At 34.7% G+C, this 18,790-nt stretch overlaps 2 protein-coding genes across 2 annotated transcripts; both read right to left on the bottom strand.

The window, feature by feature from the left end:
* Positions 1-209: 209 nt before the first annotated feature.
* Positions 210-7,195, bottom strand: LOC104881115 (uncharacterized). The gene is made up of 5 exons (XM_010660104.3): positions 6,591-7,195; positions 3,375-6,393; positions 2,719-2,845; positions 2,486-2,587; positions 210-534 (listed from the first exon to the last, which is right to left on the bottom strand). Exons 2-5 carry the CDS (start codon positions 6,386-6,388, stop codon positions 481-483), a joined length of 3,297 nt encoding a protein of 1,098 aa, XP_010658406.1. The 5' UTR covers positions 6,389-6,393; positions 6,591-7,195; the 3' UTR covers positions 210-480.
* A 112-nt stretch (positions 7,196-7,307) lies between these two features.
* Positions 7,308-8,827, bottom strand: LOC100261504 (caffeoylshikimate esterase). Its single transcript, XM_002274851.5, has one exon. The coding sequence runs from the start codon at positions 8,524-8,526 to the stop codon at positions 7,537-7,539; it is 990 nt and encodes a 329-aa protein (XP_002274887.1). The 5' UTR covers positions 8,527-8,827; the 3' UTR covers positions 7,308-7,536.
* Between the last annotated feature and the right edge of the window lie 9,963 nt (positions 8,828-18,790).

The raw sequence follows: 18,790 nt of genomic DNA on the forward strand, positions 1-18,790 counted from the left end.
AACCCTAGACAGGTGGTGAAAACTACCAAGGTAGAGTATGGTAAGGGTAGAGGGAACTTTCGATGGAGTGGTGAAATACATAGAGATCGGAAAGAACACTGCATGCGTTCAAAGAACCTAACGGTGATAGTTGAGTGGAATGCTCCCTGTCTGGTTTAGAATAATAAATTCCAAGCTACCAAATAAGAGGTGGGGCTAATCTCTAAAAGTTTCCTTGAACAAGCAGGGTATTCAAATATTTAACGAATGATAATCAAAAAGTGCAATTGTAGAAACAATAACAGAGAGAATGAAGTTCTACAGCTGCAAATTGGCATTGGATGAGGCCCCATTTCATAGTTTTCCCTATGGGCAAAGTTTTAGGCAGAGCTACTCAGCTTGAAAGCTTTGAAATTTGCAACATGGCAATTGTTCTCAAAATGCTTTCTCCTCTCTACTCCCTCAAGGACCAATCTGATTCACTTTCTTTGGACTTGAAAACTAAGCAGCCGTGCCAATTAATACATTCCTGATCAACTTCAAGATGTCCGAGACCTGAACAAAACCACAGCTACTTAAAAACACATCTCCTTAAGAAATTCAAGCAGACATCAGCTGATATGCATGCATAAATATATGTATGGCTACAAGTGTTGTGTGCTTGCTAACTAGGTATAGAACGCGACGAGTGCACAGCACAATAAGTCTTCTCATTGATGTTCTGCCGCAACTATGATTCAAATACAGCTGAACTATTGAGGGTATGCCTCATATTTCTGCTTACATCCTTTGGAACATGTCATAGAGGGGAAAACGGTTGGTTCTAATGAAAAAAAAAATTATTTTTCATTTCATGCCCTGCCTAAATTCATTACCAAAAAAAGACAGTTTTGATTTCATTGCATTTTCTGGCATTTTTCTATGAAAAAGTATAGCAGCCATAGTTTTGAACATTGGTAGCAATACCAGAACCACAAGTTTGGACGCTTGGAAAACTGAAAAGCGAAAAAGCAAGCACCAGCCTTTTATAGTTAGGTTTAAATGGATGTGCAAGAAATGAAAGTGATATCAGAGGCCCAATCCTAAAAGATTCCAGGAGATTAGCCTAAAAGCTTATTTTTAGGCTTGAGCCTAACTTCTGTCAACATTAGACTTGTTAATGCTTTAAATTAGATTGACAATTTTGTTCCATTCATACATTGCTTCCCACACTACTTACTTTCTTGGGTCTCTACCATCATGATTGAGTTTGAGATGTTTGAAAGATTATTTCAATGGAAGTAAGTAGGCATTCAATCTTATGACAACGCACTAGCTATTTAAAATGCCATGAAATGGAAATTCAAAGCAAAATACACAAGAAAACAGCCAAAAAGGCAAAGGGAGGAGGGATATTTGAATGTCCATAAGGGAACGCTCAAACACCACCTATTGTGCATTTGAATGTCCCACCAGCATTCAAGTGCCCTCCTACATGCAGTTGCATGCTCAGCCAAATTTCATCCAATTTCGTGATTTTTAATGTTTTAAAATGTACCTTTTGGTAATTTTACCTTTCATATGCTTACTCTAGGGACTTTGATTTGTTGTTGATGAGATAATGAAGAGATAGTCATTACTTTGCCTTAAAACTCCTAACTTTCAAAATTTTCAAGATTATTCTTGGAAGTCATCATGGGATTGACGACTAAGGAGTAAAAGGTGTTGCATCATGGACGTGAAAGAAGAATGTAGGGGCTGATATCAAGTAAAACTATGTATCTTTTTTTTTAAATCTAGTAGATTTAATATACAGTGTCCATTGTGTGGATCAATTATTGTTATACTTTTTTCAAATTATTTTTTAATTCAAAAATTGGATCTTGAATTGATTGAAATGCAAAAGATAAAAAAGGTTTTACCCCCTTCCCATCCCTTTGTAGGTAATCCCGTTCTTTTCCTCTCTTTGGGCCTCTTGTACTGCAGCTTTTAAAGGAGTTCCTCTAAGTGTTTTACAACTCAACTGGGCTGCGATTTGCGCTTCAAAAGTTGAGAGTGTTGGGGTTTCTCTTTGTTTTCACTTTTCTAAAGTTGGGTGGTTTCTACTTTGTTCAGTTTTTGTTTTTGTGGGAAGGACCTCTCATCCTTCTCTTGTTTTCTTCTCTTTCTCTTGCATCTTTTCTTCTATTAATATAATTTTCTTTGTTTCTGATCAAAAAAAGAACAAACTTTCAAGATTGAAAAAAGATGAAGGCTGTGAATATAATTTCCCTTTCAGAACAAGAGGAACCCAAAACCTTCCTATGGTTGGAAGCTAGGAAATATAACTTACTACAAATGCTGGTGGTAAGGCCATGACCTGAGGAATTCACAATTTTCGCAAAGATATGGAATATGAGCTGCTCAGTTTTTGTGAGGTCTGGGTTAAAATCATTGGCTGATGATCAGATGTTTCTGACTGGACTAGACATTTTAGTACCACCACATGAAAATATAAAACATTTTCAACATTATGAACATAGCTCACCTCAAAATATTGCTGCAAAACTGGTGAATACCGATCCAGTGTCAAGTATATTCTCTCAAGTAGGCCCAGAAGAACATCCACTTGATCACCCAACAGATCCACCTAAATGGAACATGCCACCATCTTTAGAAAAATAAATTTCAGTTTGAAAACTTACAAGCCAAAATTCAAAATAACTCCATCTGCTAATCATGAACGTAAAAGAAATGCAAACTGTAATTGTATTTTGGAACCTCAATTTCAGCCTTCTGGAGATTATGGCACCTCCTCATAAAAGCATTCCTGTAAAGCGACTCTTTTTGGCTTAGTGAGGCAATGAGTTCAACAAGTGATTCTAATTTATTTTTTACCTCATCCAACCTGTAAGAGGCACAAAGGAGTTGTTAGCTCATGTAGAGGTACGTTTATTTTTAAGTATAAATTGAAATCATAGCTAAATTTGCTTGTGGGAAATGCTTTTCAGTTCTTTATACTAATTTTGATGTCATCAAATCCTTGTAACATAAAAAAGTTCCATTCTCATGCAGCAACATATATATAGGTGAAAGATCTCTCTTCAAGTGGTGGTGGTGGTGGTGGTGGTGATGTAGTGAGAGCAGGATTGCTATCTTAGGAAAAGAAAATATAATCATCATATTATGGACGCAAAAATCTAATGAAAGTTGTCATCTACAATTAAACATGATTTCAACTATGAAACAATGATTAATTCAAGTCCTTACAAAATGCCTAATCATCATAAAGATTTAGCACACTTTGTTTAATAAAATAGAAACAAATACAAAAATGGTTCTGCAGAGTCTTGACAATAAAACCAACAAGGGGATCTGATCAAATGTTTGAATTGCATGTTCATAAAACAGTAGAAATTCATCCAAAATCTAAGTACCTCAAAGCATTTGTTCTCAATTTTTTGTTAACTGCATCCTCAAAATCCACAAGTAGTTGTGGAAATCCAATGAAATTGGAGAACGCAAAATTAGATGGGTCTGACTGTGTTTCTTTTGGTGGGCATGGGTGCACTTCATCACGTGCAACACCTTCAATAGGAGTCATCTGATCATGAACCTTTACCAAATTGCCTACATCTATGCCTATACTAGAACCCAAGTTGCTCAATAGATCCTTACTCATAATTAACTGCTGCAAAGTCTTCTCTATTTTGCTAATTACAGAACTGATCATGCTTTCCTCCTCAGTCAACAGCTCTTCAAACAAGTCATCCCACTTCAACCATCCACATCGCAACCCCACAAGGTTAATATATGCATTATGTTCCTTTAATTTAGAGCTTGCACTCAGCATCAAGTCTTCCCCCATATAAAAAGATTTTAGCAGTGAATTTAGTTTCTGAATCAAACTTCCATCTCCACTTTCCTCTTCAATTCCATATAACTTGTTAGCAGAGAACAAGTTGCCTGGAAAATTTTCTGGATTCTGGCCTTCAGATTCTCTTGGAAAGATATAAGCATCTTTCATTGCCTCAACAATGACATATTTATATATATCTTCCTCAATGAGGCTCCCCATGTTATAAGCATCTATATCCATTCTCCAATTCTGAACCATTTCCTTGAGGAAAACCATACAAATGTCCTCCTTCACTAGGGTTTCTAAACTTTGAGATAACTCATTGGTAAATGGGAAGTTGCACAGAGAATTGTCCAGAACTCTAACCCCTTGCTGTTGACTTAATGGGGAATTGGAGATGTTCACAATATCTTTTATAGTCTCATCAAAGACAATCCAATATATATCTTCCCTAAGAAGACTCTCAGACTTATAACTTTCTATGACCTTGTTCCATTCCTCAACCATTTCCATGATGAAAACTGCATATACATCCTCCCTTATTATGCCCTCCAAGTTATGCAACAACATATTTGTAGATGCTGAGTCTTCCAGACAGCTAACACCAGCTTTGGCACCCTGATTTTTTGCTAATGCAAAGGCATGAGTACAGCCAAAATCCTTAACTGCTTCATTGAAGATAATGTAATATATTTCTTCCCGGATCTGGGCTTCAGCTTCACTGCTTTCAAGGTTCTGGTTCCAATCAATGACCATTTCCCTAAAGATGTCCCGACATATACACTCCCTTATCAGGGTCTCCGCATCATGATTATAGAACTTGATATAAAATTCTTTCATCAATCCTTTAAAAAGAATGACGTTAGTTGCTTCCATTATCATGGATTGCAAAGCTAAATCTTCCACATCTTGCTTTAGTTTCTTTATCTCAGTCTGCAGTTCTTCATCTCCTGCAAGAGAAACTGTATCGCTACCCACTTTCTCCATAACATCTTCTAAAGTATCAATTCCCATTTCCAATTGATCAGTTATATCAAGTCTTGATAACCTTTTCTCAGGAAAATTTTGCTCCTCATGGATGCCAAAATCATCATGAAAAGTTTCACCTAACTCAGATTTCCATTTGATTAAATTGTTCAATTTTACAATAACTTCTTCAATCCTTCTTTTTGGATCATCAGGATCCTTGTCACTCCTGCGAGATGAAAGTCCCTTCTCTCGGAGAATTTCTCCCTTCACCAAATTCAGCTCTTCACATTTTTTCCTGATAATGGATTCATGGCTCTTTATCATCTTTGCAACAAGGTGGCTTCTGTCCCCTTCTAGATCCTCTTCAAGTGCCTTTTCCATATGGTCCAATTCTTCAACCTTTGAGGAGGAATTATCAGGTTTGCCATAAATTTTGCATTCTGGTAAACGGTTTTCTCTTGCATGTTGAGAGATCTTAAACCCAGTATTTGTTTGGGATGAAGGAGCTAAAGTTTCATGATGGTTGGTACTATTTATCTGCACCTCATTTTGACCACCAAGAGGCACAAGTTCATCACGCAAAATAGTAATATCATTCACTAAATCAGTCCATTGCTCACTTAAGAAGAAAAGAGAAGCTTGCTTTTTGCACTTCCTCATTTCCCCTTCAAAATTCTCCCCAAAATCCCTCATGAAGCCTTTAGTCAAGATGGATATTGTGTCTTTCTCAATAGTCCACCTCCATTGCTGCTCTATTGTTCCCACCTCAGACAAGAAAATTGCATTCTGCATCTTTCCAAAAGTAACGTCCAAAGCTTCTCTTAGGCTCTCTAGTTCCGAGCTCATTTGATCGAATCCTATGTTCACTTCTGGCCTGATGGAATAATTTGAGCGCTCGCTCTCACTATCGTTCACCTTCTCACAAAGCTCAATTTCATTACTTTCAATAGACCAACCCTGTTCCTTGTCTCCCAGTCCAGAATCAGCCTCAAGATTTACCAGAGTGGAAGGGGCCTGGTTGACCTTCCTCATCCCACTTGTTATATTCATCCGCTCATCCTCAAGCTTTTGTTTAATATTCCAAACCCTCTGATCTACATTATTCTTTAATTCACAAAGCTCACCTTCTCTATTTTCATCCCCACTTATCCGATTGCTCAAAATAAACTCTTGAAGGCCCTCACTCTTTGTTTTTTCAACCTCAAGGTCAGTACAAAGGGAGATTAACTCTGCTTCTTTTAGTTCCAATGCTTGCCTAAGCTTCAACTCATTCTCTAACCTCTCAGTTAACTCTCTATCCTTCTCTGAGAGAGCAAACTCAGTTTCCTTAAGACGTCCTCGAAGCCGGTCTCTAATTTCTTTCACATCCAGGAGCATCTTTTCATGGCAGCTTTCAGGGATGTAGTTGTCCATCTCTTCTTCGACAAAATTCAAACAACCTTCCAATTGCATTATTGCCAATTCGTAAAACTTTGTTATCTCATTCAAACGCCCTATATCTCCTTCTTTGGACTTGACTTTTTCATGGGCTTTATCCATTGCAGAGTGCAAAATTGACATCATAATAGAATCAGTTATAGAAACCCTTAATCTACAATCCATCCCAGCAAAAAACCCATCCATTATTCCTAGAGAAAAAAAAGAAGTAAAAGAAATATGTCACCAAATCAAAGCAATGAGCAGTTATCTATGGCAAGAAACAAAACAGAGTATAGACATGCATAAAATAAACAAAGAGTTTACATAATTTCTTTACAAAAAATATCAGAAAATTGTCTGTAAAACCAAAGAATAGGATCTAACCAGGTTGGATGTGTCAACTCACCTGTTCCAAGATGTTGCAAGGTCCACTCCTATGTGTCTCTCTCTCTCCAGGTGTTTGTCAGAGCTGCTTTTGCTCTCCCTATGTCCCTACCTCATGAAATTCGGCCATGTGTTAGTTGGAATAGGTTAGAAGACCAAGTCATGTGGCACTTTACCTGGGATTTACCCAGAGCAAGTGATCAACAAACAAACTTCTATAAAAACCCCATCAGATCTTAGAGGCTTGGCCACAGTTCCTCGAGAAACTTCATGAATGTTAGGAAAGCCCATCTTAGGAAACAATAGCACAGTTCAAGACTTTAGAGTTTGTGGGCTCATTATTAGAATTACAAAATGCCATTTTCAGGTTAAATCTATGCTGGATCCCATATTTCATTCTTAGGCTGGAAGCCAACACAGCCCAGATCACCATAAGCATGTACCCTCATTCACATTTATGAGGTTCACTCTTATGCTCTAATTTCCAACTTCTAACCACATCCATGGTGTTTCACATATTTCTCTTTCCAACCATTAAATCTGGTTGGTGGAAGAGTCATTTCCTTGACGTTTTCCAACCACCACCTCCTTCTGTCATCATCTTGGTTTCCATTTCCATCACCCAGTACCCCTCCAACCTCAGTAGTGATACAACCACACCTTCACATTCCAAGAGAAATTAGCAAACTTGAGTGCTAAAACGTCTCCTCTGGAATAAAATTAAGAACAACATAAAATATATGTAAGGATTCAGAAAACCCTCCTCCAGCTCTGATGTAGAATTGAGAAATATTGGTTTACATCCCAGAACATTAAAAATGTAGGTATAGATTATTTGTCTCACAATGATCGATACCCTTATATCACTTATCAGAACTGAAAAAGAGTTGAAGCATACAGCTTATTTTAAAGGCATAAACTAGTATATGACACGGCATGTTATAACTTATAATTGGCATCAACGGCGCCTACGCGCCACCATCTCCACCACCGGCAGCGGCACTTTCGGCTCTGGTTCGAAGCCACTCGACGATGTCCCCAAACACCAACTCTACATTCTCATCAGGCTCACCCACCAACTGGTGGATCATATCGGGGTAGATCTTCAGCGTCTTATCCTTACTCGGGGCGCGTCGGTACAGCTCCTCCACGCACGCCGGATCGCACACCACGTCATCGGCGCCGTGCACCACTAGAAACGGCACCTCCATCTCACCGTATCTGTTTTGGATCTCTCGGCACACTCTCAGAAGCTCCTGCGCTGTGGCGGCTCTCGGCCTCGCCACCGGACGGCGCGGGCTCGCCAGGGCCAGGTTCCGCTTCCACTCCACCTTGAACGACAACTGCGGCAAGGCGCCGCGCGTGGGCACCACGCGCCACGTGGGGACCACGGCGGCCAAGAGGAACAGAAAGTGCTCTAATGGCCAAGGGGGTTTGAACTTGGGGCTTATTCCGCACATGGCGCCGTTAAGCACGAGGCCGTCCCAGGGGCGGCTAGGTCCGCGGCGGAGAGTGATGAGGAGGGCGATGGCCCCGCCGAGGGACTCGGAGTAGAGGAAGGAGGGGAGGGATGGCGCGTGGCGGGCACGGAAGGAGTCGAAGAAGGCGATGCAGTCATCGACGACAGGGTTGATGTCGGGGATATGGGCAACGAGGCCGTCGGAGAAGCCGTGGCCCTGGTGATCGATGGCGCAGGTGGCGAAACCGGCTTTGGTGAAATGGACGGCCGTGAGCTGGAGAAACCAGCTGGACTCGCCGGTGAAACCGTGGACGACGGCAAGAGTACCGATAATTTTAGTAGGAGGGAGGGGAGTCCAGGACTGCGTGAAGAGCTTCATGCCCCTGGAGTTGGTGATGTACTCGGAGGAGTGAGTGACCGAGTGACGAGCGTAGAACTCGGAGGGAGAGAGCGAGCCAAAGGGGCTCTGCTCGTTGGCCTCAGCCACTGGGTGCACCATTGTTGGCTAAAATGCGCCTGGACTGAGAGGCTAGTAGTATCAACTATCAAGTGAAGCGCATATGCAGAGAGAAGAGGAGGGAGGGTTGTTGAAAACGGGTGGGGTGGATTTATTAATATTCAATGCCTCCATTCTTGGACATTATTCTGTGAATTTCGTCTCAAATTTCTGCGACTCTTTCAAATATGGACTATTTGGACAGACGATGAATCCCAAGCAACTCAAAATTTCAAAAATAACCCTGCTATTAACTTCTTCCTTTTTTCTTTTTCTTTTTTTAACGTCTTTACCTCAATTTATTTTCCTCCAAAACCACCATATCCCTCTGGTCTATTTTCCTCCAAATGTCTCTTTTCGTCTTTTCTCTATGTTTTATTCCAAAAAAAATTGAGAGAAAATGTGATGAAGAGAAAATAAAAAGGAAAAGTAGTAGCTGAAAATTAAAAAATAAAATAAAATAAAATAAATAAATTATTTTTATATATTATTTTATTTAATTAAATTTTTTATATAAACATTAAATAATTTAAATATATATATAAACTTTTATTTAATTTTAATTATATTTTATTTTCTTTCACAAAAACTAAACATAAAAAATCATTTTCCTCTAATTTTTACAATTTTATCTAATTTCCTTGACTTTTTTTTTTCTATCTTACTAATTTTAAGTTAGTTTTATTTTGTTATCATCGAGATTGCACTAATTTTCTCTTACCACTATCAATTTTTGTTTATATTTCTCTCACTAAGACGCTCTCACCCAGTGATAAAGAAAAATCGATAATTATGGATATATCGATACTTTGATTTTACAGATATATCGATATATTTTGAAAAAAAAAATTGATAAGTTTAAAATTTATTAAAACTTATGAAAATATAAGAAAAACATGTAATTAGAAGTATAATAAACATTTTAAAGTTATTTTGTTGGATAATTTGATATATATGTATGTGTTTGAAAATTGAAATTTTATAAATTATTTGAAAATCGAAGTTTTGAAAATTGGAGTTTTGAAAATTATTTAAAAAATTAAGTTTTGAAAATTAAATTTTGACACAAAAATATGAAAAATTAAAAGGATGACATTTGACCTTTAGGGTAGTGCACTGGAAGGTGGCCGTGCATAGCCATGTGGGAGTGAGTCTCAGGGTAGAGAGATGCTGGTAGGAATGGGTAGAACTCTGGTGTGCTGCTGAAACTTCTTTAGATCAAAGCATCAAGTAGCTACAATCTCTTCATAAATATAAGCTTTCATCATTGAAAGGTGATGGAAATCTCCATTAAAATCAAGTTTTCATCTCGGCTCAAAATGGCATAAAAAAATTCAAGAGCATTATCCACTAAAGCACACACTCATGTAGCCATATATTCTACATTATTTCAACCACCAGAAAACCATTTGATGGCTACCACTTTCAACCATTAAACTTCCCATATTGTATCCACTTTAAACAATTACAAGAATTATCCATTATGAAACCACAACTTCCTTAATGTTCAGCCATAAGAATCTTCATTATGCAACCACAATTTCCCCTTAACTCCATTAAAAATTTAGCTGCCAATACACCTTATGCAGCTATCGAAATTCATTTTTTTAACATTGAAACTTCAACCACATTCTCTATTGAAACACGCACTGAAATTCAGCTACATTCCCTCACTACCACCATATGCGATCCATAATATCACCTAAACTCCACTGAAAATTCAACCGCCAATACACCTTATGCAACCACCAAAATTCATCTTTTTACCATTGGAAATTCAGTCACATTCTTTATTGAAACATGCACTCAAATTCAACTACATTCCCTCACTGGATTCTCACCATAAAAACCACCATATGCAGCCCACAATATCACCTAAACTCCATTAAAAATTCAGTCTCCAAGAATCCACTAACAACAATGAAAATTCAGTAAGTTTTGGTTAGCTTCCGCAAGCACAAGTGGAAGAGTAGAACTCCACTTTCAGCAAATAAAAAAAAAATTCTCATTTTCTCCAACCATAGCCCGGCCATTGATGATATCATTCCACCATCAACAAGAAACATAGCAATAAATAGAGAAGAATAAAAAAAAAAATCAAAAACAGAGTATGAACTTAGCTCTTTTTCATGAATTGTCAAAGAGCTAGGAACAGGTGGATTTAGCAAAGAAAGCAAGCATGATTCTTATATATATCAAGTCCAGGGATGGAGTCATGCATCAACTACTTACAGGAGGAGTCAAGGAAACCAAGATAAAATCAAATAGAGCATGTATGCAAACAAACAGATTCAGCCAAACAGACTAAAAATCCTTAATGTCCAAACCAAACAATAAAATTACACCCAAGAATCCGCAGAAAAATGTAGGAGAATGATATGAAAATGAGGAAATGTGAGGTTCACAAAGACCTTACTTGGGAGGCCTTTCCTCGAGCAAGACTTTTTTCGTCCAGCTTCCCAATTCTTTTTCCTCTGCTCCTACTCTCTCTATCTCACAGTTTTTCTTGTTTTCCTTGCAAGAATATCAGTAGACTCACAACTCTCCTTTTTTCCCTCAAGCTCCCCAATGGATCCTCTCTAACAGCTCATCATCGGAAAATGTTCCCCCTAAACTAGAATCCGAATCTTCTCTTTTCTTAATGTCTCTTATCTGATCTATCTTCCATTACCTCACTCTCTTGAAATCACTCCCTTATAACCCTCTAGTTCTCCCTTTCTTTGCTCTGTTTTTCTTTCTTCTTTTTTTTTCAGTCTCTGGCTCCTTCCAAAAACTCGTTTTCTGCAACTCTCTTCTTCTCGAATCCCTTTCTTTGTCACACTCCTCCGGTCTCCTCCTTCTTCTCTATCTAATGCTCAGATCATCATCATCTTAAACTCCCTCCTTCCAGCCATCTCTCTCTTCCCCTTTTTGCTCTGTTTTTCTTCCATTCCCAGTCTCTACCTGTTCCACTGCTTACCCTCTACTCCCCTACCCTCTATTCAAAAAATGTCTCCATCTCAACCACCACCATGGCAAGGTGGTATTGTGTTTTTGCCACATGTCCCATGCAGTTCTGAGCACTTATGGAGGTTGTCTCCCACTCCTCCAAATGAAAACAACAAAAAAAAAAAAACCAGTTCCTCTCCGGTCCGAAAAGAGGTCTAAAGTATGATATAATTTATTATATTTGATAATAATATGGTATGAGTGAGTAAAAAAAAAATGTAAATTCTATAAGTATAAATTTATTATTAAATTACATCAAATATTATCCAATAATAATATTATAATATATCTAATTTTAAAATATATTTAATATTAAAATTATGATACATTTAATTTAATTTAATTGTATTAAATGGGATAAAATAAATGATGATATATGTATAATTTTTTTATATTTAATTTGTATATTAATAATATTTAAAATACTATGAAAAAATTATCATAATAATTTTTATATTTTTGGTAATTAATTAAAAAATTATTTGATTATAAAATAATTATCTTTTAATAATTTTTTTATAGGATAACTTTTAATATAAATACTTTAAGATATTTTAAAAGTTAATATATATTACACCACTTAAAATAAGGTGACTTGGACTCCTCAACTGCGTAGAAAATAAGGTGAGTTTTGATCGCATTTGACTGGAGTTGGTAGCAATTTTTTTTGCCAAAATTTCGACAAAAATTTATATTTTCCTTGCTTCACTGATTAATAGGTAAATGTTGAAATCTCGGCGAAATTTTGGTGAAAAATGTCAATTTTTTTGGATATTTCTGGTCTCTAACATTTCGATCCTCTATTTTGTTTCCATGACTACCGAAAACGTGATATTTCGGCGAAATTTTTTCAAAATTTATGGAAATTTTCATCCATGCTCTCACCTCATGGTACTCTCATTTATAAGTTGCAATCCTCTTTTAAAAAAGCATGAAGAAAAATATATGACAAGATCAAACAAAAGTAAATATATATATATATATATATAACTATGACAAGATTAAATAAAAGTAAAAAAATAATAATAATGATAACTGAAACAACGTTAGGTTGCTATTCTTAGCACTTATGGTTGTACGGAAATTATGAAATTTTAGACTAAAACTCAATGAAATTACTTGTAAAAGATATTTATATGAATTGAAGTGATATTCATATTTAACATTATAAATTTGAATGTCACAAGTGTCAAGTTTTTTATAGATGAAACTTAAGGACAATTAAGTATGGCTTAAATATTGATGGACAATTCAATGATATTGAGTTGCTTGCAAGGAATGTTAACACCAATTAAGTCTAACATTGTTTATCAGTACTAATATTCAAATCATTTTTTGTTAGAATGATTAATAAAGTGAAAATAATGTTTCAAAAGAGATTGGGTGCAAAATGAAAATATGTACCACTTTGAAGGTTGTTAAGGTAAGGATAATGGGATTAAGAAGAATACGACCTATGAAAAATTCTTAAGATTTATATGTCACATTCTAAAAGCAAATCCAACATAGTGTCATTATTCAATGAAATAAGTATTCAATGTTAATATACCAACTCCCATACAACTAAGTTATTATGGGGATGTGAAATTTTTCATTCATTTAAATTACACAAATGATAGGTTACCAATTCTATTAAATATCACAATAGAAAAGAGAATAAATGGGCATGAATCAATCATCCATATTAATTTTGATTATCATACGTAATTTGAGTTTGAGAAAGAAATCGATGGAGACCTTATATCCATACATACAAGTAAACCTCAAAGTGACTTTGATGATGAAAGCAAAACAATATTAAATTATAATCCACTTAATTGTTTTGATAGTAATGACTTGAACATTAACAAGGATGATGACGATGGTGGGATGAATGTTAACCCTATTGAGAGTGGCCAAATGACCCAAATTAATTAAATAAAAAAGACAACCATAGAATATGAAATTAATGAAAATTAAACATAAGGAAAGAGTTATACTAGTGTCACTTGTTATAACCATATGAAAGACCACCAAATATGCTATAATAAGAAAGAAATGCAAAAAGGAGTTATACATGATTACTTAGAAAGTAAAGTTTCAATTTTAAACATTAAAACCTTCAACCATGTCATTACATGTGCAATCAAATTAAGAAATTCTTATTTATTTGAAATAAGGAAATATTATTCAATATATGCATGTAGCTAAGACAGTATCTCCCCTTCTCATCATCATGCAAATATTTGGTTGGTCATCAACTCAATCAAAACACATTGTAACGTTTGAAATAAGTATAGGGTGGGGATCAACTAGGTCTAAGTGAAAATCAAAAAACAATAAATCCAAGCTAATTAGAATTGACCAAATCAGTTTGGTTTTCAGTTTCTTTATCTCCTAATCAATAAAATCCAAAAAAAAACCAACATTTTGAGACTAATATCTCTTGTGGTTTATAATTATTCAATGTTTGATGAGTTTTTTATATTACACTCTATTAAATTAATTTATTATTAGAAGACTATGGTCACATTGATTTCTAAATGTACTCATTATATTTTGGGTTATAATTTTTAAATGTATTTTTAATGTCAAATCAAAGTTGGTTTTAATTACTTTTAAAAACAAATTGAACTTAAGGCTTAAATTAATTTGTATCCAACCGATCATTTCAATAGAACTAAATCAAATCAACCTCAAATAAGCTTGGTTTAGTTGAGTTTTTTCATCATTGAAATGTCAATTTGATTTTGATTCAAGCAAAAAATCAACCATATCAACTCGATTTAACTTTTCTTTTAAAAAAAATTGATTAAAGCATGCATTTTTACACTCCTAGGATAAACTATAACGAGGCATAGAGAGAGAGAGAATTTGCTCTAAATTTTATTTGAGGATCACTAAATAAGGGATTTTATTGTGTTTTACCATCTTATAATTAGGTCTTATATATAAAGCAAAAGAATCATGATATCGTTATCAATATAATTATTAACCATGACAATTAATTTAAGTATTTTTTATGGCTTTTGGTGTCTATCTTTTTGGGTTTCACACATCAATAAGGCATGTTATTTCAATCAATAAAACTTTTTCAATGACAAAATTGTTATGAATTTTGTTTGTTGCAGCATGCAAGGATGACAATAATCATAAATGTCCTTTGTGTTTTAGAATTGTGATTCTAAAAATGATTCTTCTTGGGAATGTCTCCTTATAAAATTGTATGAAGTGATTGAAGATGTTGATGATTTAGTCATGGTTTTGGATCATCACAACAACATTAAAAAGTTGTGCAAAAAGTGTTTCCCTGTGTAAGCCATGGTGTATGTAGTTATTGTACAAAATAAAACTTCAAAACAAACTTTAAAAATGTCATTGTTAGCCCAAGGGTTCTTCTAATCAGGTTTTGATGATAACAAACCGTGGTTAAGTGACTAATTGTTTTAAATTGTTAAGAATCTCAGGTATAATCTCAGGGACCAAACGAATACGGGATAAAGACCATTTGGAAGACTTGTGATCATAGGAAATGAATGTAAGATGATAGCATGAGTGCACTTAGGATGTTCATACATTTTCATGCATCTAAGAAAACTCGGTTTATTCTTTAAAACTTGATTTTCTTTGAAACCCGCGTTTTATCAAATATACCTTAGGCAAATTGACTCAAAATTGACATATTAACTCTCCTAAAGACCTTGCCTAAGTATTGGAAAAGAAAGAAATCAAAAAGGATAGGTTTTCAGGGCCAAAAGGCTCATCCGGTCGAGGCTATGGCCAACCGGCTCAACCGGTTGGGGAACCGGTCGACCGGTTTCCCTTGTCCGGTCGAGGGAGGCACAAAAACCTTCTCTCTCTCCCAGTAGCTTCCTCTTCCCGGTCGAGCCTCACCCCTTGTCCGGTCGAGGCAACGGTAACCTGCTATGCATTAAATGCTCCAACGGCTAGTGATCCGGTCGACCCTTTGCTCGTCCGGTCGAGGCTACTTTCTGTTGTTTTTGTCTCCCGAGCTTAGAAACCTATAAATTGAGAGCTCCTCTTCATTTATGACAGAGAGAACAATTGCATTCAAAGCCTACCTACCTGTTCTTGATCAAAAAAGCTCTCATCTTCTTTCTTAGTGCATTAAACCATCAATTGCATATTCTTAGTGCACTCTTGCAATTCATCCTAGCCTTCTCTTGTACTTGAGCCTTCATTAAGCTAGGTTGAGAGTTTCATCCTTGTGTAAACTGAGTGTGAAAGCCTTCAAGTGGTACAAATCTTGAAGAGATTGTGTAAGAGCCCATTGGAGCCGGAATCCAAGTGTAAGACGATTGAAAGCTTGATTGTAGCTTCAAGTTAGTGGAACCCTTACTCGGTTAGGAGATTGAGGAGAGTGGACGTAGGCAAGGGAGTGCCGAACCACTATAAATCTGAGTTTGAATTCTCTACCTTTATCTCTTTCCTTTATTTATTTTGTGCATATATTATTGTGTGGAAAAAGATTTTGAAAAACCCAATTCACCCCCCCTTTTGGGTATTTTCCTTAATTATTCATAGCCTTTGTTTTATCAGTCATAATTCATAAGTTATTCTATGATGTTCCCTACAAACATCACTAATTGAAGTTTAATGTTATATTTAGGAAATTACAAATAATTTCTCTAAGAGTAGCAATATACATAATGAATGCATGTGTTGATTAATTTATTTGTTATACTCCATCAAAAAAAATATATAATGTTAAATACTTCATCAATTTGAGACTTTAAGTGAGTGCTTTAAACATTCCAAGTGGCTCTGAAATCCTATAACACATAATGAGGGCATTGTACTTATATAAAAGGTGATTGCGATATTTCATCTGGATAAAAGAAGTTCTTTGCACTACATATGTGACATTCTCTTATTTAGGTAGATGCATATTAAAGTCATGAGGATTCCCTGTGCCTAAAGTGGATAATATATACATAGGAGAGAGCAAATCATTATAAATGGTATCAAAGTTAGTCTTCAACCCAAAGTGAGACTTTATCCGTCCAACCTCACAAAATATGTTTATCTATTAGAGCTTGTAATTCTATGAAACACAATAAAGATGTTATGTCTGCATAGAAAGATGATTGTGGGTATGATGATTATAATATTCCACATCGATTAAAGGAATAGGTGAACAATATTTACACACAAAAAAAAGTGCTTTGAGTATTTTGAGTGGCCACACAATCTCACTAGACATAACAAAAACGTTGTGTATGCATAAGGGGTGATTGTGATGTCCCATATAAAATGGGCTAAAAAGTTTTTTACACTATATATATAGTAAACTTTTCTTAATTGGGTAGACACATTTTAAAGTAGTGAGAACTTATTGGACCTAAAACAAACAATACTTACATAAGATGGAGTAAATTATTACAAATAATATTAGAGTCGATCGTCAATCCTAATATGGAACTTTGTCTTTCTAGCTTGTAAAGTGTATGTCTATTTGCCCCGCAATCCCATGTAACATAATGAGAAGATTGTGTTTACATGAGAAGGTAATTATGATATTTCATATCAATTAAAAAAAAAAAAGTTTTAACACTATAGAAGTAGTGAGTTCCTCTTATTTATCTTAACTTTACAATTTTGAAGATTAAAAAATATTATAAAATTTAAATTTTATGAAATGTAAAAAAAAAAACCAATAAGATGATTGCGATCCATTTGTTCTTATCATGTATTTGTCTCTTTTTTTCATAACTTTCCTGAAGTAGAATTCTCTCTATCATAGAAAAACTTATTAAATGCCAAATAAATGAGATGAGCGATGACTAGACAAAATGATGGTTGGCACACTCATGCTCCAACAACATCTCATTCATTAGTCATGACACTTCGCTTCCCATCTTCCCCTCTTTAACTTCTCACTTTGTCCTTTCCAAGTTTACATTTATTAGTCATGACACTTCACTTCCCATCTTTAACTTTTCACTTTGTTTTTTTCAAGTTTTTGCCTCTCCTTAAAGTATGTATGTAATTAATAGAAATAAGGAATGAAGTCCAATGACTTCTTTCTCAAGTTTTTTTCCACTTCTATATATATATATATCTTTTTAAATTAAAAAAGTTAAATATTATTTACTCTCTCACACCTTATTTTTACTATATTTCTTCATATATTTTATTGGCAAATCGAAGATAGATGTCTAGCTTCACCCTAATTTTAACACCTAAACAAAGGTTTAAATACTTTAAAACATTTAAAATATTTTCCCAAAAAGTTGTTTATTAAGATTGAAGTCATTTCACATTGGTTAATAGACAAAAAAGGGGAGTTTCCTTATACCATAAAAGGAGGCTTTCACCCCCTACAATATTCATAAAATAAAAGGGATTGCATTCTTTTGTAAGTTTTTATATTCTCTTATCTTAATTTAGAGAGAGGTTATAATTTTGTCATCATAGTGGATGTTTTTTCGGTTTCTTGAGTATCATTTCACAACAATATACATTATAGGCTATTAGTTTTAATATGCATAAAGCAAAAGAAAAAAAATCATACATTGTATTTTGAATAAGTTTTTTTGAGCAAAAAGTTAATAATAAACATATTGTGAAATAAAAAGAGTGTATTTGTACTTCCAAAAAATTAAAAAATTACAATAATTTCTATTGTCTGATTCGTATGTCCTAACATTGTGCTCTTGTAAAGTTGAATAATTGACAATTTAACGATTGATGTCATAAGATAAAATAAAATGTTGATAGTTATACCACACATTTTAATTCAATACCACATAATAAAAATTATCAAAGTGGATGTTCCAATTCATCACATACATGGAATGAGATGAATTTGAAAGAACTTAAGATCGGGGGACAATCTTCCAATATCCTTGATAAATGACCTTTTCAAATAAATATTGAATTTTTTTTTTCTTAAGGCTATACTTGGATCCTAAAAAATTTGAGGGAAAATGCAAATGAAAGAAAATAGAGAGAAAAAGAACCATGAAAGAAAAAAAAATTGAATTTAAAACCAATAAATTATTTTTATATGTTATTTCGAACTTATTTCACTTATTTTTTATTTTCTATGTAAGATTAAATAATTTTAAAGTACATAAGATTTTAACTAAATATAATTATATTTCTTTTCTTTCATATTTTCTATGGTGAAATTAAATATACGAAAATTATTTTCTTTACTTTTTTTATCTTTTTGGAATACTTTTCAAAAACCATGTAAGAGGTGAATGATTTATGAATGACATATGAACCCTTTGAATAGCCAAACAAGGTCTTAAATGATGTATAAATTCTTGAT

Source organism: Vitis vinifera, chromosome 13 (genome assembly GCF_030704535.1).
Source record: "Vitis vinifera cultivar Pinot Noir 40024 chromosome 13, ASM3070453v1".
NCBI classification, from domain to species: Eukaryota; Viridiplantae; Streptophyta; class Magnoliopsida; order Vitales; family Vitaceae; genus Vitis; species Vitis vinifera.

What these genes read in the sequence shown, in the direction of transcription:
- LOC100261504 (XM_002274851.5), bottom strand. Translation starts at nt 8,526, where the DNA reads ATGGTGCACCCAGTGGCTGAGGCCAACGAGCAGAGCCCCTTTGGCTCG.
- LOC104881115 (XM_010660104.3), bottom strand. Translation starts at nt 6,388, where the DNA reads ATGGATGGGTTTTTTGCTGGGATGGATTGTAGATTAAGGGTTTCTATA. An exon ending in TTGAGAACAAATGCTTTGAG is followed by an intron (nt 2,846 to 3,374) that starts GTACTTAGATTT and finishes TGCCTCTTACAG; the next exon opens with GTTGGATGAGGTAAAAAATA. An exon ending in TTTTGCAGCAATATTTTGAG is followed by an intron (nt 535 to 2,485) that starts GTGAGCTATGTT and finishes GGTTTTGTTCAG; the next exon opens with GTCTCGGACATCTTGAAGTT.